Raw genomic sequence first — 26,179 nt, 5'->3', positions numbered from 1 at the left:
GTTATTTCTGCTTTCATGATGAACAGAATGACAAAGAACGCTTTAAGTTTTTGTGGCTGATATATGCCAACCACAACACCAAAGTGAACCTGGTTTACCAAGTAGAAGCAACACATTTCTACAAGTAATGTTCCATGCATGTCAATCCTCTGATTGTGGTGAAAGATACAGGATCCAAGTCTGGCTTTAAAAATATGAATTTCTGGGTGTGTCTAGACATGCATTTGACTCAGGATCAGTTTACTTGGGAGTAACTGCACCCAGCCAGGCATCTACACAACCAGGAAAGTGGAAACAGATTTGCTGCTAATGGCAGCAAATTGTTCCCACTTCCTGGGGCCCAGCAGTGGGCCCCTGCTGCCACCAGTGGGAGGCTCTAGAAATATCCTCTGTACCCAGGATAGCAATTGATTTAAAATGGAATAACCTGTTTGCCTTGTTTCCTTGCTAACCTGATATTATCCTAGCTCCCCTTGGTTGCTAGCTCAGAGGCTCGCAGAGAGCACTGGGCCAGCTAGGACATTGTTTCCTGCTCCTGGGGGGCTGCCTGTTGCCAGGTCAGGGACAATGTCCTGCTGCCCTGAGAGCAGGGAGCTTCTGGCTCTGGCACCCTAATCAGGGGCAGAGGACTTGGAAAGAGCTGCAGGGGAGGGGCAGGTCCCAGCCCCCTGCCCCATCTGCTAGTGGATCAGAGCAGAAGGTTGGGACCTACCCCACGCCTGCAACTCTTTCCAAGCCCTGTGCCTTGATCACCCCATTAGGGCATGGGGCTGGGACCTGCCCATGACCAAGACAGTTCCTAGCCCCTGCTCCACAATCATGGGTCAGGGGCTGGAGAGCCTGTTCTCCACTCAGATCTGCAAGCAGGGAACTGGGCAGGGAACAGGCTGAGGAGCTTGAAAACTTTTGTTTCTCCTAGTTGCACATCATTTTCCCTTTCAAGCTATGAACATGAGGAGTCAAGAGGGCATATTTTAAAAGATGTCACAGAGACACTTCAGCAAAACTTGCTCTTGAGATCAAACCTTGATGCCATCGCCAAGCCTGAGGTACTGTGCTGTATGACAAGTTCTGAGAAAGGAATTCTCTTCTGCAAAACAGAGATCAATAGCAGAGTTTCTATGATAGCCTTATTACTCCTCTCTTCCCAGGGTCCCTGCACAAGTTTCTGCCAGTCACCATACCATCCTGGACTGGCACTCTGGTGGGAAACTATCACTTCATGATGGATGTGAAGGGGTTCCCAGAGATTGTACGGAAGGTTTGTTCAATCTCAGTAGCATGTGTCCAAGCTAAGCGTGATGATTACCTGAGGACAAACTGTAGATTAGTTTAGCAAGCAGCACTAAAAAAGTTAAACAAATAGTAGCCCCAAACTTTCTCCTACCTGTTCTCTTTTTAGAAAGGCTGCCAGCTATCAAAGCACTCCACTCATGTACAGAAACACTCAGACTTTTGCCAACTCATTTGGCAATTCTGTTTAAACCTCTTAAAGCAGCACATTTGACTAGCATTGCTGTCAAAGTCCTAGTTTATCATTATCCATGCCTGAAAGATGCGAAGTGGGGGTTTGTTGTGTTCAGTCAATACCAATCAGCTGTCCCTTAATTTCTAAGAAAGTTTCCTGCTGCTAGATATCTGCAGACTTTAAGATTCCCATTTAAATTGGTAGGTTTGTAAGGATCAAAAAAACCTATTTCTCAACTGATTCATCATAAAGATGTCCCCTACACCCACATTGACATATAGCAATCAGAATTTGGTTTGACTCCATATTAAATGGAATTTCTTGTTTTGTTTAACTACTTTCAGTGGCTGTGTCTACATGAGTGAAGGACTGCACATTTTTTACTGTGTAGTCATTTAGTACAATACTACATTTAGTACTACAGGCATTACTGCACAATACCATTGCCCCACTGTTTTTTCCAATGCTACTGTGCAGTAGCAATGAGCTACTACGCGGTAGCTTGTTACTACTGCTATGTCATCACCGCACAGTTAGTACCCAACAATGCTGCTGCGTGGTAGCAAAGAGGGAAATGGTGGGGGAAACTGAAACAGAAATTTGAAATCTACATGAGTAAACCAAATGCAATACATTACCTTTTACTATAGGTTTACAAGCTTTTTTGTTTTCTGAAAACAATGGAAAACTAATTGCTGAATTAAACTTATTCCTTCCTCTGACTCTGACTGCATTTTCAGGGAAGCAAGAACACAGAAATATCCCAAATGTGGCGCCACATAAATAATATTGATTGCTCTAGGAATATGTTCTATACGTGATCACTTTCTGATGGCTGCTCCGACAAGCTGATTACCAAACTAGCCCTATACAATATCAATAAAACACACGTTAAATGGATTAAGAATTAGCTAACTGACACATCTCAATACTAGTTTTGGAGAATCATCAATGAGGGGTGCTTCTAGTGGGATTCTGAAGACAATTCTATTTGACATTTTCATCGGTGATCTGGGAATAAGTGCCAAATTAATAAGTGCACTGATAAAATTTGTGGCAAAGATTGGTGGATTGGTAAATAATGAGGATGACAGAGAGTAATATATAGCAATGTGGATCATTTAATCTTTATCAGACATAATGTCTTAATACAGCCAGATGCAAATCTACATATCTAGGAACCAGAAATATAGGCCATGCCTACCAATGTTGGAACTGAATCCTGAAAACCACTGTCTCTTAAAAGGATTTGGGGGTCAGAATAAATGAACTGAGTTTCCAATACAAAGCTATGGCACAACGAATACATTAAATCTTTGGATGTATAAATGGAGGAGGTGAGTAGAGAATAGGTGAGGTATGCTCTGTAGGTGTTGGAATGCTTTGTACAGTTTTGGCTTTCATGTTTTAAAAGAAATGTTAAAAAAAAAAGAAAAGAGCCACAAAAAATGATTCAAATGCTGGAGCAGATTACTTGATTTAAAGAACTCAATCTGCTTATTTTATGAAAAGAAGATTGAGTTGATGATTACAGTGTAAAATTAACTTCTTCAGGAAAACATGCCAGCTGCTAAGAGACACTTTAATCTATCTGAGAAAGACATAACCAGAACCAACACCTGGAAACTGAAACCATACAAATTCAAAGCAGAAATTAAGGGCAAATGTTTTATAGTGAGGATAATTAACCATTTGAACAAACTGCTGAGGGAAGCAGTGGATTCTCTATTTCTCGATGTCTTCAGATCAAAACTGGTTCACTTTCTGGAAGTTATGCTTTTGGCAATCGGGCTCAAACATAGGCGTGACTAGGTCAAATTCAGAGCTCTAAGATAGATAGGATGTTGGACTATATAATCCAAGGTTTACTACTTCTGACAGTAAAGTCTATGATTCAATTAAATGGTGAAGGGAAAAATGTAGTATATTTAAAAGAATTGAAAAACTCTCTAAGATGCCCAAATCCAAATTCAAAATGGCTGAGATGCTTTGGTTGTTTTGAACCTGTAATGTGTGTAATGTCAGTAAAAGCTAGTGCCAAAGTTCATTTGGTGTATAAATCTTGGGAATACTGAAAATAACATAATAAAGGCAATTAATTGCAGTACAGTAAGAACCTGAGCCACTGCCCAGTGAAGTCAATGGAAACATTCCTATTGAATTTGACGGGCAATTGTTCTAGCTCTCCGTATCCATCCTGAATTGTTCCAGTCACTGGTCATTATACTAGGTGCTGCTTGTCCAGGCTGTCACCAGTTTTTCTTATTTAACAACAAATCTTTGTGCTGTACCAGGTGGGTAGAGCCTGTCCCACATTCATCCAGCTGTGCATGAATTAATCACAGTGAAATTTGGGTTGCCGAAAACCTATATCCACTGCACATTCAAATGTCTGCATGGGAGTTAGTGGGGACAGCAGAACACTTAATCTGGTAATACTAACAGATGAGATTTTTTAAAAATTAAGCTTGTATTTCATCACACACTCTTTTCACCCCTCTTCCATTCTCTCACAAATTTACTGCATCATTGAATGGCCACAAACAATTTTCTGGGAACTTTGTAAAAAGCCATAGCACAGCAGATATCCAGTAGGCCTGTGTGGAATTTCACTGGCTGTTTTGCTTTGACTTGTTTCAAGCTCAAAACAGCCAAATCAAAATGAAATGAAAGGCTTCAAAACAGCCTTGAAATGAAATGAGGGCAGTTGAAATGTTTCAGATGTTTTAAGGAGAAACTAAGGAGAGAGAGGGGAAAGAGGAGGGAAGGACGGCTCTCTTATTGACTGTGTAGCTGGCCAGTGACTGTCATCATTCCCTGAGGTCCCTTCCAATCCCAGTGCTCAGGGGGAGGGATGGAAAAACAGCATAAAAAGCATTGTTTGAACTGAGCTTTCTCTGTGTCTTCACACTTACAAGTGACTTAGGTTTTGCTCTGAACAGTTTGAGGTGCAGTCTTCCAGAAACCCCTTCACCTATGTCCTTGAAGCTTGGCAGGCTTCATGCCTGCAGAAGGGGCCACCATCCCTACAAGTCTCATCCAAATCAGGCAAGAAGTGATGAAGTTATAGGCAGCTTCAAGCTTCCCCATTATAGATATGGGCAAAACATCAAAACAGTGAAACAATTTTGATGAAACAAAACAAAACAAAACAAAACAGTGCTTTTGAAATGAAACAAAACTCAAAGTGAAACACTGTCCCATCAAAATGGCAAAACGGAAGTTGAAACGAAATGGTGCTGTTTCACAGAGCCCTAATATCCAGCATTTTTAGCAAAATTTTAATTTAGTCCACTCTATTTTGGTTTCATTTTTTCACAGTCTACAGGAAACAGAGCTTTCTGATTTAGTTGCTACTTTTTGGCACACCTCATAAAAGATATAACATGCAAGAAAGTATTTTCAGGATAATATCAGTTAGCAAGGAAATAAGGCAAACAGCTTATTCCATTCAAAATAAATTGCTGTCCTGGGTAGAGGGGATATTTCTGGCCAAACAATTAACACTTGCTGTCACTTTTTTGATAGAAAAGTGCATGTTCCAAAAAAAGAAATATGCCTTCTGAAGTAATTAAATGATACAAAGGTAGAGAAGACAGACAAATGATGGCAAAGGAATAATGTTAACTATAAACTCTAAGTATAGACAGTTAAAAAGCCCAAGGCTGAATCAGTTCAAACTTTGCAGGTTAGACTAAGCTGCGTGGATTGAATTGATAAGCAAGTGAACAGACATTCACTTTTGATACTGGAAATATAGCCACATGCCTGCAGTGACCCAGGCCAGAAGCCAGGGGGCGCTACAGCATGCCTCCCTGCTCAATTGAAGCAGACAGCTTGGGCCAAGGCTAACCCACCCACCCTGCAATGGGGGATTTGCAGGGGTGGTGCATATCATCCTGGGATGCTGGGGGACTGTGAGTTAACTTGAATCTGGAGGGATATCTGGGACAGAAGTTCAGTAAATTGTTTTAACCTAAATCAGTTAAGTCTGATACTACATTGATCCACATTTATCTAAAACTGGTTTCAGCCATTTTGCAAGTGGTTTATGTGCACTGAGCTTCTGTTGTGTTACAGATCTGAACCGGTTTCCGATCACTTATAATGGTTTATGTGTAATTCCTGTCCCTAGCTAAAGGGAAGACAGTATTCTGGTCCATGTACAATGCACCAAAACCTAATACAATCCAGCTGCATAAATATTTGTTCTTCTCTTTGTTATAGGAGTGGCTATTTTATATATAAAAGCGACATATAAACATGAGCAACTTTCAAACTTATTGCTGTGATCCTTAGTACAAAAACAGGATTTTGAAAAGAGAATGCCCTTTCCCTTACCCCTCAATTCCGATGCACACTATCAAAAGGGATGAATGAAAGGGATCTGGGGGTAATAACAGACCAGAGTATGCATGTGAGCTGGCAGTGCGATGGTGTAGCCAGTAGGGTAAGTAATACTCTGGCATGCATCAATCGATGCATCTCCAGCAAAGCCAAGGAGGTGATTCTTCTGCTCTACTCAACACTGGTGAGACCGCAGCCGGAGTACTGTGTTCATTTCTGGGCACCGCACTTTAACAAAGACATGGACAAGCTTGAGGGAGTTCAAAAATGAGCCACCCGTATGATCAGTCTAACAAGGCAAGCCATACGAGGAAGGGCTGAGGCAGCTGGGACTCTTCAGCTTGAGAAAAGGAAGGCTGAGAGGGGACCTGGGAGCAGCTTACCACTACACTAGGGGAGTACATCAAGGGCTCGGTGAGCAACTGTTCACCAGGGCACCCGAGGGGAAAACCAGGAGTAATGGCCACAAACTCCTGGAAGATCGATTCAGGCTCAACATTAGGAAAAACTACTTCACAACTAGGGTGTCCAGACTGTGGAATAAGCTCCCTCCAGAGGTGGTGCAATCACCTACCCCGGAAATCTTCAAGAGGAAACCAGACAGATACCTTGCTGGGGTCACCTGACCCCAAGTTATCTTTCCTGCTTGGTGCAGGAGGCTGGACCCGGTGATTTTCCGAGGTCCCTTCTGGCCTTACAATCTATGAATCTATGAAACACGCGCGCACGCACAGACACACACACACACACACACACACACACGTATATATACTTTTTTATATCTCATTTAAACACACCTAAAGGTACCTTAATGGTATGTCACACTGTGTACTCTCATATTCTTTAGCAGTGGCGTAGGAATTCATTGAGTGACTGGGGTAAAGGGGCAGGGGGCAGCAAGGTTGTGCTGACCACAGTAAACTGGGGAGTGGGGGGAAGGGAGGGACATGGAGGTCACAGTGATATGCATGAGGAGAAGGGAAGTCTTATTTTCCCAGGCTGCTGGTGCTGCTACAGTTCAGCATCAGCAGTGTGCTCCTGTGGTTGGTGCTTTTGACTGGATCCCAGTGCCCCATTTTCTCTCTCTCTTCCTCCTCCCCCTGCCTGCCCCCAACACAAACATGCATATTGGGAGTAGGGCTATGCTTCCTTTGGCAAAAATCCTGGGGGGGAGGTGGGGGATGGTGACGGTGAGGAGGGGAGCACCATTCTGCTCACCCCACTCACTGCTTCCTTTCTCCCCCCGCCTCATCCCCCAAATACATTGCTGGGTATGGCACTGTCCATTGTAGGGTGGGCAGGGGCGGTGCAGAGCTTCCCCTGCTGTGGCAAAGACTCCCAGTGGAGGACCCTGGCACCCCCTCGCAGTTGGCGCCCTGCTCACCCCACCCTAGTTATGCTACTGTTCCTTAGCAAAACTGATATTTTGGCCAAAAATGTGGACACTTGATCTTTCTAAACTCTCTATTTTAGACACTGCCTCCACTTTTGTTGGAATAAAATTACACCAGCAAATAGTTGCCCATGGTTTTGCATTCATACTTGATTGTAAATTCAAGTGATAACCTTGAGACACCTGGCCACCTGATCTTCAGGTACACCTGTACAATTAGGATTACACATTACTATATGAACTCACAAATATTTGTATTTGCATTTAATGTTCCCTGACCTAATTTTGCATCCACGAGTAATTGATAATGTTATTACCTGTGTTTGCAAAATTATCTCAGTGAACATAGCTGGTGTAGATCAAATTATTATTTGAGGAATAGTATTCAGCCAGTTTTATGCACCAGTGAGTCACCCATAAGTGCTTATAAATATTTAGATAGTCTATTTCTGCACATGTGTATGCAGACATTTGATATGGTTTGTATTACATCACCTTTGGAATACTTACTCCACTCCACACTGGAAAATCCTACATTTAAAACAGAGATTAACAAATCAATGTTCCCTAAAGAGCATTTTTAAATCACAAAAGCATTGTATTTTAATGAGTTTTCTTTGCAATTTGTACACAATGGATTTCCAATACCAATGTGTAATTAGTTCATTTTCTCTTATATAATCAGTATGTATGAATTACATTGATATTTTCCAGCTGGTATCTTTTGAAGTGAAAAGGATTTGAAAAATTACCATTCTTTTGCAGTTGACAAATGCGTTGGCACCAGTGTACAACTGATATGCCTGAGTAAGGTAAAACAGTGAGGCATACATCCGATATACTCTTATATCACAGATTCTACTTTTGATTTCACTGCTGAGTAAAAAAACACAGATCTGTGAATCTTAAAAAAATAAATTACACCAAGTGTAAAAAATCCCATTGATGCTGTTATATCAATTATAACCTCAGAGTCTCTGTTATATCAAGATGGCATTAGGCATATGCAAAGTATGCTACAGAATTGAATGAATCTAACAATGTTTGCTGTGCTTGTACCAGCTCTGACTGTGGAAGATCTCTCCAGTCTTTGCCAAGACTTTTTGTTTTTATGACTTGCCAGATGAAAGCTTGTTTTCTGAAGAAAAAATATTTGTCATATCCATTTGTTCCAGCTCCTTGTTTTTAGTAAATAGAGGGAGGGTTAACGTACCAAGTACTGTATTGGGGTTAGAGTAGAAGCACAAACTGAGACTGCTGGAATTATTTAGCCTAGAGATGACAAGGCTGAGGCAGGATTTCATAGCAGTCATCCAACACAGGAAATGTTTTTATACAGAAGATTGTCACCAATGGTTCTTTATGTCTACTGGGAACAGGTTAAGTAATAACGGGCTTAAATTTGCAAAGGGGAGTTATGTTAGGAAGGATTTAATAACTATGACGGTATTAAGCACTGAAACAGATTACTTAGGTTGCAGAATCTCCCTTACTGGAAGTTTCTAAGTATAGGTAAAACAAACTTTTGGCCAGGGATTGTTCAGATTGGGATTATCTTGTTGTGAGCAGGTGGTGGATGAGATAACCTCTTAAAGTCCCTTCTGTCCTGGCTTTATTATCATTCCATACAAAGTTTGAAAGCATTTGGATTTATTAGTGTATATGAACTGGCATGAGAGGTACTTCTCCAGCCAGTCCACTGGATGGTTGGATTAAGTGAGGCTTGCTAACTAGCTGGAATGAGATGCATCTCAAGGTGAGGACAGAGAAGGTGCAAGTGCAAAGTTTTAGAGGAAAGCAGAGCTCTGGGGTGATGGGGTACGGGATGACATATAATACATGAATGGAAGGGACCAAAAACTCTGGAGGAAATGAGGGCACAGCTCTGGAAGGTCACAAGGAAGAAAGAAGTCCAACACACTTTTCGATCCAAAAACCTGGGGGACGTGGAGAACCAAAGGTAATAGGGATTTTCCTTCCCTATTCTTTTATTAGTGGTGAGGTACTGATGTCTGCCTGAATCCACAACACAACAGTGGGATTCAAAATTTGTCCCATTGTAAGCACTGCTTAAATAAGTAGTGTAGGACCAAGCCTGAGGCAGTAATTGGTGTTATAGGCATGTCAGGCCTTGCAAAATGTGACTGTTGTGACTGGAAAACAGTCAGATAACTGATGGACTGTGTTATCACTGTGGAGATACTATTATATGTGAAAGGGAAATCCAATTAGTACCTTGTCTAGCCAATGCAGCTTGGGAGTGAAATGCATACATTTTTGCATAAAACATTTTCATAGATTTCATAGACATTAGGGCTGGAAGGGACCTCGGGAGATCATCGAGTCCAGCCCCCTGCCCAAAGGGCAGGAAGTCAGCTGGGGTCACAGGATCCCAGCAAGATAAGCATCCAATTTACTCTTGAAGGTGTTCAATGTAGGTGCTTGAACCACCTCCGCTGGCAGACTGTTCCAGACCTCGGGGGCTCGGACAGTAAAGAAATTCTTCCTTATGTCCAGCCTGAAACGGTCTTGCAGGAGTTTGTGACCGTTCGACCTCGTCATGCCTTACCACAGTGGGCATACCTATGGTGACATTTAGGGTCAACCTTGGGGTGATCCTCAACCTTTCACAATCTTTCTATAAAATGTCACTGAGATGCGTGCCAGGTTTCTCTGTGGAGCTGTTCTAGAAATCAGTCTGCAGTTTACTTGTCAGCCATTTTGGGCTTGCATTTACAGGCAGCTGAGAAAGGAATTGGTGTACAGAAGGCCCAGATGTCAGACGCAGGGAACCATGGGATTGTTGCAGACAGACTTGAACTACTTCTGGTCCACTTCTGGGTCCACTGCTAAGCATGTGGGGGACACCCCCCACACTCCCATGGGACACTCCATCTGTCCCACCATCTCAGTGTTCAGGAGCCGTGCCTGGTACCTCGAGGTACGTAGAAAAAACATTTAAAGCTGTGTCTATGGCTGAATCACTGATTCTCTGAATCTGAATTGAATCTTCAGATTCAGATTTGACCGAATAGAATTAGGACAGCTATCCAAATCAGCAAATCGAATCACTATCCCCCAAACCCGGCTGAATCCAAATCGAATACTTCCTGCTTCACATACACCTAACTTACAGCGTATATGGTTGTCATGGTCTTCTAACAGCTCACATACAAGCTAAAGCCTAACTATCAGTGTATGCATAACCATCGTTTCTTAAGTTCAAACTAGCTGGCTCATTTTTTCTTTTAATATAAGGTGTAGAACTGTCGTGCTAAATGGCAGATAATTCACTCATCCGATAATCACCAAATAAACGGCATCTTCATTTAATAACATGGGTGCTCATTTCGTTGTTTGAGGCAAACGTAGCTCAACAGCAGTTGCCTCAGTCAATTTGAAGGAAACGTCATTTCTTCCCCTGGGTACCCAGCATCATCTTCTGTAATTGCCTCAGTCTGATATGGGAAGCTGGAACTCTACCTCTTGCTATGGCGTACTTGAAGTTTAGATACAGCATAGCTCACAGGAGAACAAATCAATGTTGGTAAGCTAATGAATTATTTCCCACTTTGTACTGATATCTGCAGTAACATGAAAGAAGACCACATACTGAGGAGATAACAGCCAATGGGGCAGAGCTTGTCGATACCTTAGGACTATGATGATTTGATCCTGCAGATATTGTTGTTACAATATGGCCTAAGAGAAGAACACCTCAAGCAAAATGCCTTCTCTCACAATCCAGTTGTCTAATGCAATTAAGCAGTCTTGACCAAACTAACTGAAGGATAGAATAATGAATATCTAAAACCACGCAGCATATTGACCAGAAACACTACTGAGTATACATTTAATCTAAAATTGTAGTTTAGGTTTGTTATTTTTATATTAGAAAGACATGCTCCTAACGTGAACATGTATACAATATATTTATATAAAGATGTATGTGCATGCGTGCATACCCACCTGGGCACCCTATGTACAACATGTATTTCCTTAAAGCTATACAAATTTATTGCCATGGCAGTACTTTGCGTTTTTCCCTTCAAACCACAAACAAGTCCTATCTTTCACTTGTCCAAGTCAGCCTTCTAGTTTTGATTTGGGTTCGATTTACTTAAATTAGACCTCTGCATTCATCTTTAGCATTAACAAAAATGCATGCAAGTTCCTTTGTGATAAATGGAAAGATCTTCCTTACAGTACCAGCCAACCAGTAAAAAGTATGCTAAAAATGTCTGCTTTAAACTCAGAATTCTTAATGAGATACCAGGGAACTCCAGGGAAAGGCTGAAAACTATAAAAGTCACTGTCTGCACCTATAGCATTTTGTTTTTCTCTCCTGCAAATTTTATTTTCTTGCCTGGGCATTTATATAAAAACAAGAGATCTGCGTTTCCTGGGGTAAATCATTTACACTTTCCAAAACCACTTTATAAATATTATCTAAACTAGGGATGGCCAACCTGTAGCATGAATACCACAAATGGCATGGACAGACTTTGTGTGTAGCACTTGGCAGGAAAGGGACCTGCAGCACAGTGGCAGATAGGGCAAGGAGCAGAACATGAAGTAGCAGATTGGACAATGGGAGGGAACTAGAGTAACACTTGGGGAAGTGTGGGGCTAAGTTGTGACACACTTGCCAAAAAGCTTGGTCCCCACTTATATGAATCATTCCAAAAGGAATAATGTGAAAGGAGGAAAAATGATTAGTTACCTCAACTTTACAGATTAAAGGCTGAGGTCCACAGTACTTAAGTGACTTGCCCAAGATTATACACTGACTTTGTGGCAGAGCTAAACGTAAAAGTCAGGAATTTCTGCCTCTATCCCTGTGCTCTGTTCAATAATTGACTTGGGGTACATCTACATGAGATGCTTAACTGCACAGTAGCATAGTTTATTATGCAGTAAGCATGTGCATCTACATGTGCACATACTTAATATGCATTAAACCTTGCTAATCAAGAGTAAATTTGCTACCTGCAAACGCAAGTAGCAAATTTACTTTTGATTAGTAATGGCACAGTAGCACTCGTGTAGATGCCTGAGTGGGAGCAAATCTGCTCCTGGTCAGCTATTCATCAGGGGACAGGCAACTGCTCCCTGCCCCTAGGAGTTGCCTGCTGTCAGGCCAGGGACTTTGTCCTCCTGCCTCAGTAGCAGGGAGCTCCAAGCTCCCCAGATTTTCTCCGCCCAGCTCCATGCCCACAGAGCTGAGTGGGGAACAGGCTCCCCTGAACCTACCAACATGGAGATCCCAGTGCCAGCCTCACAACTCCGGGGCTGGTGCTGGGAGACCCTTATCTCCCAGCACCAGGTCCGCAGTCATGGGGCTGGCACTGGGAGATAGGGATCTCCCAGTGCCAGTCCTGCAGTTGTGGAGCAGGTGCTAGGAGCTCCCTGCTGGTGGGGGCTGGGGAAGCCTTGCCCTGCTCACTTGCAGAGAATAGAGGCAGGTCCCATCCCCATGCCCTGAACGGAGGACCTGGGCTCGGAAAGAGCTGCTTGGGTCGGGCAGGACCCAGCCCCTCGCCCCAATCCACTGGTGGGGCAGCTAGCAGCAGACTGGGGGCCTGGGAGCCTAGGGTCCCGGCGCTGTGGGCCCTGGATGAAGGAAACCAACCAGAGCAAAGTGGGCCAAGGCCAGCCTTGGTCCAAACAAGGGCCCTGTACCCAACCTCTCTTGCCCTCCAGGGCAGACTCCCCTTCTAACCATAATGTTAAGGTGTGGCAGGAAAGATAATAGGGCAGGTTCCTGAGAGACAGAAGAGGCAACTGGGTGGGGAACCAAGGTGGTGGTCAGGAGAGGTAACACTGCTGCCTCAGCCCACATTACAGCTAGTCAAGGCATTCATTAAGGGACTGTATTATACTCTCTTATAATCAAATGAAATACAAAGCCAAGCTGTCGAAAGTGAATGTCAGTTAGGAAAACCCTAATGAGCAATGAGCTATAATTTAAGAGGATTTCTATCTTACCATTAATAATATCTTATTAACTAAAGCAATGTTGACATGATATAGTCATTTTGATGGAATACATGTTTTCTTTCTCTTTGATATATTTGTATTACTAATTGACCTGTCCACATTGATGATAATATAGACCTAGACAATGACACTGATTTTTTTCCCCCTAGCCAAACTTCCACATCTGCCAACCTACTTTTTTCTCATTAGGGAAAGACACAAAGGTAAAGCTAGAAGTGACATGCCTAATTTTAACGACCTCCGATCAGATATGGTTCCAGAACATATATCCAAAAATCACTCATCTGGGCATATTTAAAGTCCTAGTCAGCTATGCAATACACTTGCCAATTTACTAGATTGTTTCCATGCTGATTAATTAGATGTATTCTCTCTCACACAACAACTATCCCTATTACCAGTTGTAGTTCCTTATTAGGTTTTATATGTCTACAGAAAATATAAAGAATACAAACATGTAATACAGCTAAATTAGCACCTTACCAGTGTTCTTCATATATCTTTGGGATAGGAATATCTTGAGATAATCAAATTAAAACTAGGATTCTTTTTATTATGCCCTTGAGCATGACAGTCTAATATGGTTCATTAATCAGAGACTAGAAAACACCCACAATTTGCTCTTCTTACATCAGGAAAAATAGTTATACCGCTTGATATGTTATTTATGTATGATCAGGATGAATTAAAATACCAGTTTTTATCCAGGACTAATAGATATTTACAGCAATTTACACACATGCAAACAAATTCAGGCAGGTGCACTGACAGGATTAATTAAAAGGACAAAATATCTTTTAGAAAAGCTGAATGAAATGGTAAAGGGGACAGTAAGATCTCCATGATTGTCCCCATCATCTAAAACTAAATGTTGACACATGCATGTACATTTATTTAAATCAGGGGTGTCAAACTTACCCTCCCCCATAGGTCAGATGATGGGGACAGAGCTGGTCCATGGGCTGGGCCTGGCCTAAACATTGGCCCCACATGCCATATCCAGCAGGCAGGGCCAATCCGGTGCAGGCACTATGTGCAGCTTGCAACACACATGCCATCTCCAGCTCTGTGAACTATGTGTAGCACACAACAGCACTTGGCCCCAGGTAGTGGGGACAGTCCAGGGCACATACTACACCTAGTGCATGGGACCAGTTTAGGGCGTGCGCTGCATGTGGAACCCACACTAGACTGGCCCGCACATTGGCTCTAGCAAGTAGGGCTGGTCTGTGGGCCTGACGTGGACCAACCCTGGATCCAGCATGCAGGGCTGGTCTGGCGCAGGTACTGCAGGCAGCATATGAGCCAACAGTGTACCTTGTTGCAAAAAAGGCTAATGGCATACTGGGCTACATTGGACAAAGTGTCGGCAGGTAGGTCTGCGTGAAGCTTCAGGTGCTGATTTCATTCAGAAGAGATTCCGCCCAATTCGGTGGCAAAAATCACCAAATCTGAATCGAATCAGGGGACCAATAAAAAGGTCTGAATTGATTTGAAGCTCTCCGAATCTTTGGAAAAGATTCAGAGAGCTTCAATGATTCAGACTTACCCTGCTGGCTGCAGCAGGGAGCTGGAGCTGGAGTTGGAGCAGGGGAGAGAGGACCATGGGGGGACCCCTGCCAGCCCCCAGCCCCTGCTTGCTCCCCCAGCCCCCCAACCCCCGCCTACTTCCCCAGCCCCAGCCCCACCCCCACATGGGTGCACGACCCACCCCAGTTCCTGGTGCTTTAAACCCCCCCCAACTCTCCAGGTTCTGCTGGGTTGGGGGATGATCCCCACTGCCCCCCACTGTCATGACCCCCCGACCCTCCCTTGCTCCTCCAGCACCCCCATGGCTGTCCTGCCCACCCCAGCTCTGGTTCTTTAAGAAAAAAAACCAAGAAAAACCCCAGGGCTCACTGGCTCCAGCAGTGGCATCAGGGCTTTGGAGGGCTCATGCAGAGCCCTCCACGCAGCACGGGGTAAGGGGGGCAGTGGGGATCGCTCCCTGCCAGGTAGGAACCAGCAAGTCTGGGGGTGGTTCTTGCTTTTTTTCCCCTTAAAGGACTGGAGATGGGGCAGGTGGGGCAGCCTTGTGGGGATGCTGGGACAGCAGGCAAGGGTCAGGGGCTCATGCAGACCCCCCCCACAGCTTGGTACAATGGGGGGTAGTGGGGATTGCCCCCCCATCCAGCAGCACTCGGTGAGTTGGGGCTTTTTTTTCCCTAGTGCCAGCAGCTGGGGCGGGAGGGGCAGCCATTGCCAGGGCTGGGAGAGCAGGCAGGGGATGGGGCCTGTTTGACTCGGAGATTTGGCCAATTTTGCAGCGGCCAAACCTGCAAATCAGATTCAGCTGAATCGATTCAGGACAGTGATTTGAATCACTGAATCGAATCACTGTCCCCCAAATTGGCCAAATCCAAATCGAAGCAAATACTAGCCGCTTCACACAAGCCTAGTTGGCAGCAGGTCAAGGGAAGTGATTATTCCCCTCTATTCAGTACTGGTGAGGCCACATCTGGCATACTGTGTTCAGTTTTGGGACCCCACTACAAAAAGGATGTCGACAAATTGGAGAGAGGCCAGCAGAGGGCAACAATAATGGTAAAGCGGCTGAGAGACATGATTTATGAAGAAAGACTGAAGGAACTGGGCTTATTTAGTCTGGAGAAGAGGAGTCTGAAAGGGGGTTTAATCGCAGCCTTCACCTACTTCAAGCAGGGTTCAAAAGAGGATGGCGCTAAACTGTTCTTAGCGGTGGCAGGTGACAGAACAAGGAGCAACTGTCTCAAGCTGCAGCAAGGGAAGTTCAGGTTAGATACTAAGAAGAATTTTCTTACTAGGAGGGTAGTGAACACTTGAACAGGTTACCCAGAGAGGTGGGGGAATCTCCATCCTTGAAGGTTTTTAAGACCTGGCTAGACAAACTTTGGCTGGGATGATCTAGTTATGGATGGTCCTGCTTTGATCAGAGGGTTGGACTAGATGTCTTCTGGAGGTCCCTTTCAAACGTAATTTTCTATGATTCTGTGATATGCCCCAGACCAGGTCCTCACCTTGGCTTCACCTCTTAAGCCATGTGCGCATCCATGCCAGATGCACCACATTCAGCACACTGGGTCATGGGTGTCTGGTGCCTTTTAAGTTGGGCTGGGGGGGGGCACATGAACCTGCTGACCAGAGGGGGGTCCCCCAGTGGCCACTTCTGCAAGTGGCACAGCCGCTTTTGCTGGCAGCCCTGCTCCCCGGCTGGCATTCACAGGGGGGGCACTGGTGCTCCTGCCTGCCCCCCAGCCACTGGCTAAACAGAGAGCATGGCTTGACAGGGGGTGCACTGGCACTCTCAGGGGCTGCACATGCACCCCCGTGCACCCACTATGCATCACGCCTACACTGGGCCACGGCTAGTGTGTACTGTATTGGCAAGCTGCTCCATGACCCGCAGGCAGCACTGTGGGCTGGAGGATGCACTTTCAGGCTACAGCTTTGACACCTCTGACTTAAATTATCATTTAAATTATTAGAATTCATACTTGCAATGTTGTAACTGGAACTATTATTTTTCTCAAGTTATACAATTACCCTGTTGTAGCCATTTTCCATTCATTTTCTACTACTTGGCAAATAATCAACTAAAAATACTCTGTATGTGTGTGTGAGAGACAGAGAGAGAGAGAAAGCAAGCAAATATAAGAATATGTTGGAAGTACAGTGGAGCCAATGTGCAGGGCCATGGTTAATTACAGAAAAGCCATGAGAGTTTTAAAATAAAATGTAAGCTCCAGAGCCACAAAAGAAAGACAAATTGGAGAGCACAACTCTTCAAATCATCAAGGTCATCTTCAAACCTCCCTTGCACTGTACTAAACAGGCACATGGTGCACTGAAATAAATGTAACAGCAATTTTGGAGAAGGGTAAATCAGATTCAGACTTTATGATGTCATTGAATTCTTATAATTAGATTCCACAGCTTGCTGAACAGCCATGTTTGCAAACTTATTGCCCTGATTCAAGAGTGACTGACTTAACTTGTGTGGATTTGAACAAGTGAGCTGTGACTACCTTGGGTCACATCTATGAAAAATATGGGGGATTTTGTACCTTTAAAAGCAGCAGTTTATTTCTAATGACTGAAGTTCCGGCTCATAATGAAGCGATTAACACAAAGTTCAGGGGCACTTAAAGATTCCAAAACCAAATTACGCACCCAAGACAATCATTTGGAGAACAAATGTTTTAGAATTGTTTTCCACAGGATTATGTTAATTGAGTACATTTTTAACCAGAAAAAAAAGAGATGTGCTCTACTTTGCTGACAAAAGCTGCAGAGTTGCTAGGTCCTTCAGTGATGCCATCTTGTGCATGAAAATGCTGGGGAACCATTGCCCTCTCCTAATAAAGGCAGATACTTTGAAAAGATTCAAAATGGAGAATAACGTGACAAAGGAGCCAATTTTGGTTTTAAGATAGAGAACTTTCTTTTTTTCAATTAAAGTTCTTTTGAAATATCCTTAGTATTATTTCTTGATAATTTTCTGTATAATTTCTTTAAAATACTTCAGAATGCTTACTGATTTCTGACTATTCTTTAGGTACTATTTTGTACCTGCCTTATTTTCATTACCTATTTAAAATTCACTGAACCACCAACCCATTCAAAGGGCTTTTGGAATTTGCTTAGACTTCCTGTGACTTTGAAAACCCATTGATCTCAATATGATCCCAAATAACTTCATGTCAAGTCTTTATAGCTGGGTTAATTCACTTTATGGCCTGCTTAATGTATTAGGTTTTATGTTTTATTGCATATCTATTATTTTGGATGTACCGTGATGAATTAAATGCATATATAGTTCAAACAGGTGCAAGGTGACAGCTGGGACTAATTTTAAAGTGCTTTAAAAATTATTATCCTAAAGCTTTTTAAATTAAAAACTAGAAATGAAGAAAACAGAAGCCACCCTCTTTACAAAAAGGATGATCTAAGGAAGTGGAAGTTACTCAGATACTTTGAATCTTTACTCAGTTACTCAGAATCTTTGCAAAGTATCTGCCTTTTACACAGTCAGATGGGTCACCAACTGGCTGGAGGGCCGCACCCAGAGAGCGGTGGTGGATGGGTCATTTTTGACCTGGAAGGACGTGGGCAGTGGGGGTCCCCCAGGGCTCGGTCCTCGGGTCCGCACTGTTCAGCATCTTCATCAGTGACTTGGACGAGGGAGTAAAAAGCACCCTGTTCAAATTTGCTGATGACGCCAAGATGTGGGGGGATGTGGACATGTTAGAAGGGAGGAAGAGGCTACAATCAGACCTGGACAGGTTACAGGGTTGGGCGGATGGGAATAGGATGGGATTCAACACCGGCAAGTGCAAGGTGATGCACCTGGGGAGGAAGAACCAGCACCATACCTATAGGTTGGGGAACTCCCTTCTCGTCAGTGCAGAGGCAGAAAAGGATCTTGGAGTCATCACTGATGCCAAGATGAACATGGGCTGGCAGTGTGGGGAGGCAGTCAGGAAGGCCAACCGCACCTTGTCATGCATCCACAGATGCATCTCGAGCAGGTCCAAGGAGGTGATCTTCCCCCCTACGTGGCACTGGTCAGGCCGTAGCTGGAGTACTGCATCCAGTTCTGGGCGCCGCACTTCAGGAGGGAAGTGGACAACATGGAGAGGGTCCAGAGGAGGCCACTCACATGATCAGGGGACAGCAGGGCAGGCCCTATGAGGAGAGGCGACGGGACCTGAACCTGTTCACCCTCCACAAGAGAAGGCTGAGAGGGGGATCTAGTGGCCTGTTACAAACTAGTCAGGGGGGATCAGCAGGCATTGGGGGAGTCCCTGTTCCCCCTAGCACTACTAGGAGTGACCAGGAATAACGGTCACAAGCTGGTAGAGGGTAGATTTAGGCTAGATATCAGGAGGCGCTACTTCACAGTCAGGGCGGCTAGGATCTGGAACCAACTTCCAAGAGAAGTGGTGCTGGCTCCTACCCTGGGGGTCTTTGCTGGGGTCATTTGACCCCAGTACTCTTTCCTGCCATGGCATGGGGTCGGACTTGATGATCTGCTCAGTTTCCTTCCAACTCTACTAACTATGAAACTATGAAACTCTATTTAGTGAGTAAGGGTAGTGAGACAAAAACACTGAAAATTAACATGCTATTTCAGGCTATATCTAGTTATTCAGAGTCCAGTTTTGCAACTCTCACTAATATTAAGCATAGAAGCTCTGTTTGTGGGCAATCATTGGGATTACTCATGGGATAAGGTACTACATTTAACAAGAGTAAAGATGGCACTATTGAGCCTACTTTGCCCATCTGTACTTTATGAAGAGGTATGAAGAGGCAGAAGCACTTGCTGAAATAGTTCTTTTTATCCTCAAAATGTTTAATGCACAGGTTATAAACTGTGTTGGAAACGGGCACCAGTGCTGATATCAGTCATTTTCTTGGGCTGGTAAGGTCCACAAATACTTGGAATCATTCTTTGAGCAATTTTTCTCCATGATGTACCACGTCACAGGTTCTCTGAAGATCACCATTCTGGATTTCTACTAAAAATAATGCTTTTTATGCTTGCATAAAGGTTTTTTATGAGCATCTCAAAGGGCTTTACAAGCATTAATAAAATATTATAACATCCATGGGAAGAATGCGTGTCTTCGATTCAGCAAAGTACTTTAGGTCACATATAACTTAAGTGCGTAGATAATACTAATGAAGTCAGAAGGGAGCATTTAAGAGCTCAAAGTTACACCCTGCTTAAGAACCTTGTTGATTCATCATCCATATTCATGTTGCAAATAGTTAAACAAACACAAAGCTTTCTCTTAATATTGCACAGCAATTCATTCCCCAAAACAGAAATAAAATGCATAAGTCATGATTCCAAGGCAGGAGATTCATGGCAAAACTTTTTTTTCCACTGCTAAATTAACTTATCCTGCCATGATTATATGTTTAGCCAAGGTACTCATGAACTACATGCCTGGCCACTAATCCAACAGTATCTTTCCAATGAAGTTAGTAAAAGTACAACGACAGTCACAAGAACGCAATCCCATTCCTTTTAACCTCATTGACATATCCCTAACATTCACAATTATTTCCTTTAGAGCAAACCAACACCAAAGATAGAAACAAAACCCTATTTGTCATCATGTTAAGCTAATGCTCCCCCCTGCCTGATTTCTTAAACAACTGTCTAGAGAGACTACTGTCCTGAAATACAGCCATAAGTTTTAACACCTGGACTATACCCCATATTTTATCATTGCAAAGAAAACCAAAGAGTATCATGACTTACGGAATGCAGTATAAAGTTCTTGCAAGGTTAAGTAACCATCATTATTGTAATCATCAAATCGGAGAAGATCTTCTAGTGTACATCCCAAGAAATCATCTTCTAGATCATCTGTTTTCACTAGCTGTGGGAAGAGAAATATACGGTTTTAAAAAGTTGTAACCATTTGTAATCTTTTAAAGAAAAATGACCATCACAACATGACACAGAAAGGTGTGCTCTACAAACTGAGAATGTTTAATGTCAGGAAGTAATTCCTTGACAGACTTGGTACAAGAACTTTCAGCTTGCCATTTGTGAAAAAAACGCCCAAAACATTATACTGAAATCATTTATGGTGTTGGTATTTTGCTGTGATGGGGAAGGGGGTGGGGTTGCTAGGCCTGTGCAAAGCTGCTAGGATTTGCTTTGGATTTGGAGGCAGCCATTTCTAGGGAGAGTGATTCGATTCGCTGATTCAAATCACTGTCTTGATCCAATTTGGCAGAATTTCCAAATCAGCCAAACCAGGCCCTCTCCCAGCCTGGCAGTGGCTGCCCCCCCGCCCCAGCTCCTAGCATTTGTAAAAACAAAACAAAACAAAACAAAAAAAAACAAAAAAAGCCGTGGCTCACTGGGTGCTGCCAGGCAGGGGGTGATCTCTGCTGCCCCTCACTGCCCCACACTGCATGGGGGGGCTCTGCCATGAGCCTCCTGACCCCCCGCTCACTCCCCCAGCCCCCCCGGGTGCTCCACACAGGCTAACTCTGGTCATTTAAGAAAAATAAAACAAAAAAAACCCACACTCACCACTCCTGCCCCTGAGGGGCTATCCCTGGTGCCCCCCCCCCACTGTCCCACACCACATGGGGGGCTCTGAAGAAGCCCCTGAAGCCCTGAGGCGGCTGCAGGAACGGTGAGTCCTGGGGCTTTCAGTTTATTTTTTCTTAAAGGGCTGGAGCTGGCCTTCACGGGGCACCTGTGGGGGGGAGGGGATGGAGGGGTCTCATGGCATAGCTCCCCCTGCAGTGGGGGGCAGCAGGAATCGCTCCCCCACCCAGCAGCACCTGGTGAGCATGAGGGCTTTTCTTTAAAGGGCTGAGCTGGGGTGGAGGGAGGCAGCTATGGGGGGGCTGGCAGAGTGGGGGGATCAGTGGAGGTGGCAGGGGTCCCCCCATGGTACCCTCCCCCTCCCCCAGCCCTCTCTCCCCTGCCCCTATTACTTACCCGCTTGGAGTGGCTGCAGCTCCCTGCTGCAGCCACCAGGGACTGCCCAAATCATCAAAGCTTTCCAAATCTTTTCCAGACGTTTGGAGAGCTTTGATTCAGTTTGGACCTTTAAATTGGTCCTTTGATTTGGATTCAGAGATTTGGCCACCAAATTGGGCCAAATCTCCTCCAAATCAAACCACCACCCAAAGCTTCCCACAGCCCTAGGGGCTGCCTTTACTAGAGCTATCCTGTGCAACTTAAGAGGGTACTGGCTGTGGATATATGGTTGAGGGATGTAAGATCTTAGCCTTTCCTTCTTAGCCAGGGGATAAAATATGGATCTCTGTGGCCATAGATATTTCTTTCTTAGCAGTAAAGGTTTTGACCCTGGAGACTGTATGAAGTTAATATGTTCCAACAAGTCCATGGAATGTGAAGTTAATGGTTTTTGGTCTAAATCCTATTTCCCTTTATGCAACTAAATGAGAAATATGAAGCTGTGTAACTGCAGTTTTTGGCTTACACAATTTGTGATCCAAGTCTGTGTGTGCTTACTGAGCATGCTTATTAGGTACACACGTATCATGACAAAATAGGATTGCTTACAGTATATCTATAAATGTCATGCATTAACCAGATCATTCTACATGTCTTCTTTTGAATCTAACTTACTCGACAGCCAGGAAAGGGAGATATGTGGAGCCAAGAGGAAGAGAACTATCTAAGGGAGAAGAAATGAGTCTTCCAATACTTCAGGAATACACCTCATTGTGTTCAGGGGTCGCTGTCCCTTCAGACAGTATATGTCCAGAAAGCCTGTCAAATATGGCTTGAAAATGTGGTGGTGCTGTGATGCAGCAACATCATTCCCCCTGTCTGGAGACATCTACCTGGGCAAGCAACCAGATGCTCCATGCCAAGGTAATTTTGGTAGCCAGGTCATTGAGAAACTGGATCATCCTGGTACAAGACGGGAAGCAATACTGTGGGTGACAATTTCTTCACAAGTACTGACCTGCTAGAAAGACTATTACAGCAGGACTTGACCTATTTGGGCACAATTTGGAAAAACAAGGCCAATATCCCAAACAAAATTCAAGCAAATTGAAGAAAGGAAACTTTTATATTCATTTTTGCTTTTGATGGGGAACTCACCCTAGTTTCCTATGTTCCAAAGAAGTCCAAAATTGTGCTGTTACTGTCAAGCATGCAACATGATCTGTCAGTGAATGGAGAGCAAAAAAAGCTGAACAGCAACCATGACTACAATAAAAACAAGCGTGGGGTGGATAACCTTGAGCACAGTCCGTATGACCACCTGCAGATGGAAAATCAACAGGTGGCCAATGACACTATTTTTCAATATGCTGGATGTGGCTGCCATTGCCAGCCCCATCATTTGGCTAAGCCACAATGTAAACTGGAAGCAAAGATCACATTTAAGAAGACGGTGCTTTTTTTTCCAGGAGCCTGGAGAACAGTTGATTAATGGACAAATAAAATGAAGAATGATGTATACATGTAATCTGTCTAAGTCCGTCAAGTTTGGTATGACTGCCCTAAATTACAAATTGCCACAATGCGCCCAGTAGAACCTTCTGCAAGCATGAGTGGACATTGTGCTTTTGGACAGATGACCACAAAACCTGGAAACCATGTGAAGATTGTAAGCAATTTTTTGTGTGCACCACAGTACATCACTGCTACCTCATGAGGAATGCAATATTTAGTTAAAACAGTTAGGAAATGTTTTTGGAAGTAATTGTTATTTTAAAACAATGTGAACAGCAGAAATAACAATTGTTCATTCACGTTTTGAAACTCTCAAAAAAGTTTAAATTTTGTTCATAGTTCTTGTTAAATAATATTTTTGGTTCAAATCATCATATATACAAGGGCTCTGTGAAGCTTTAGTCTCTGATTGGATTCAGCGGACATTTGACCCAATTCAGTGGCCAAATCTCCAAATTGAATCAGAGGACCCTTTAATCTTTCTGAATCAAACCAGAACCCCCTGAATCGACTCGGAGAGATTTGGAAAGATTTGGTGATTCAGACATAGACCCAGGTTTAACTGTCTTTTCTACATACCTCTAGGTAGCAAGGGCTCATGAATGCTGCAATGGTGAGGCAGATGGAGTGTCCCACAGGAGCGTCGGGGCGGGGGGGTCCCCAGCACCCTCAGCAGCGGACCTAGAATTGGACCACAAGCACTTCTGGTCCACTTCCAGGTCTGCCAGGGAGTGCGCAGCGGGCTTCCACGCTCCCCTCCCCTCCCCTCCAGCGACTGGAGCCTCCTGGGTCTGGAGGGGGCACCCAGTGTCCCCCCATCACCAATCACTTACCTGGGGGGAGGATGTGGGTCCCCCCAGCACACTCCCTGGCAGACCCATAAGTGGACCAGAAGTACTTATGGGTTCGCCACCGAGCATTTGGAGGGCCCCCCTACACTCCTGCAGGATGCTCCATGCACCCCAGCATCACAGCATTCACAAGCCACGCTGGTACCTTGAGGTATGTAGAAAAAACATTTAAAGCTGCATCTATGTCTGAATCACTGATTCTCCAAATCAACACTGAATCTTCAGATTCGGATTCAGCTGAATCGAATTGGGGACAGTGATCCGAATCAACAAATTGAATCACTGTCCCTGATTTGGGCCAAATCTGAATCCAATAGGCCTGCTTTGCACACCCCTACTATATACTCTGTCAAATAATCTGTGTGTTTAATAGTTTTTGGTACCTTTATACAGTTGTCACTGGTTCCATTTTGTTCATGCGGGCGGGGTAACAAGTTACGCCATGAGTCCAACAGTCATGTTCAATTGCAGGGTAACAAGTTACCCCATGAGAACAACAACAGTTACGGTTTCTTGAGAACAGGTGAGGGTTAAGTTGGAATCCTGTACTGAGGCAGCAGTCTTTGAATGTGAGATACTGTTAAGTCTATTCTTAGTCTTTACAGCAATGTTATTGCTAATCTGTGTACATTACTAATCTCCAAAAACAATAAAATAAAGCAGAACAACTGCACAAACTCTCTTTAACAAAACCCGGTGAAATATCAGGTGACTCTAAGCATCCCCCCAAGAGCATACCGTGTAACAAGAACAGAGCTGGGCATGTTTTCTCTAACGAAATAATATCTTCTTGAAAGTGTATCAAAACATAAATATTCAACGTGGAAAAATGAAAAGGAAAGAAAAATGGATTCCAAATATAGCCACAAAATAGATCATGCAGCCCTAGTAGGCAAGGCAAAATTGTATTATTCATCTTTATGTCTAGTGTGGGCAGCAGGCAGAGTCATACTGAACATACACTTCTTTCTCAACATATGTTTTCTCTCTGACAGATGTTTCTTTAGAATATATATAAGCGCTTTACATCTTCTATTCTAAAAACGGAGAAGGCTTCCAGAAGTCAAATAGCTAAGTTAGCAAAGAATCAACGTCAAAATTAAGTATAATGAAAATGATAGGATCTTTGAATTTACAAGAGTATAAAGAAAACTGCTGAAACACAGAATCTCCAGAGCAAGAAAATCTTTTTGCTCTTGGCCAGAGGCTTTTTCTTTTATTTACAATTCTAGTCTTGGCCCATTGTATTAAAAGCAATTTAAAGTAATAATGCTAAAAAATGACCCTTCACCTAGCAAGTAAAAATGTTCAATAAAAGTGAGATCAACCATAACTTCCAAGATCAATCTTCTAAAGATGGAAATTTCCCTTTGTCTACTTTTGTATTGAAAATTGATTAACTTTTCATAAGACTGACAAGTTTTTACTAGCTCCTTTGATTTAATGTCAGGAAAAAAAACACGTTAGCTGCAATGTATTTGGTAGATTTATGAAACCAACTTTAAAATACATTAAAGTTTTAAATGGAAATAACATTCCAATTACCACAGTTGTTAATAGCCTGGTATACCCACAGCTCCAAAGTTTCTCTGATATTTCACAGTAATGGGCCCACAAGGAAATTGCTCAATAGGGTCTTTCCAGGAACTGTGGTTGGAGTTGGAATCTATCCCTAAAAGGAGAACAATCAAGCAGGCCTCCTTCCTCTTTTCTTCCCAAAGGTTGTTTGTCACTGTGTAGGGATATACACAATGGCAAAGCTAATCTCTAGCCTCCATCCATCCTCCATCCTCCTAGATACTGCTCTTACATAGCTGGGAATGAGACAGAATGAAGAAACTTCCCTGTTGCTCAGTTTATATGGGTAGGAGCCAAATGTGCTAGGAATGATCCTGGGACCGTACATTCCTGGGGGGGCAGGAGGGAATGATCAGGCAGTGCAGGGAGATAACAGGGATAGATGGAAGTGAGGCTTTCTGGGTTGTATGCTGTACTTCTTAAAGTGGCTGTATTCTTCAGTGCAGACAGGTTTTAAGAGGTCACCGTCCCTCCTGTGACAGTGCCTCTGCACATCACCCCCTGGTTCAGCACTTTGCCTATCTGTGACAATTCAGCCCTCAATATGAATC

General features: G+C 43.6%; 1 protein-coding gene across 1 annotated transcript in view; it reads right to left on the bottom strand.

The window, feature by feature from the left end:
• FSTL4 (follistatin like 4) overlaps positions 1-26,179 on the bottom strand; it is a 521,826-nt gene that overhangs the window by 202,377 nt on the left and 293,270 nt on the right. Inside the window, exon 7 of the mRNA XM_090064753.1 lies at positions 20,500-20,620. Within this exon, the coding sequence (XP_089920879.1) occupies positions 20,500-20,620 (121 nt within the window). The remainder of the gene's footprint in view (positions 1-20,499; positions 20,621-26,179) is intronic.

The sequence above is a fragment of the Crocodylus siamensis genome, chromosome 10 (assembly GCF_052110815.1).
Source record: "Crocodylus siamensis isolate JL-2025a chromosome 10, ASM5211081v1, whole genome shotgun sequence".
In the NCBI taxonomy this organism is placed as follows: Eukaryota; Metazoa; Chordata; order Crocodylia; family Crocodylidae; genus Crocodylus; species Crocodylus siamensis.
This window is presented reverse-complemented; position numbering and strand designations above follow the sequence as displayed.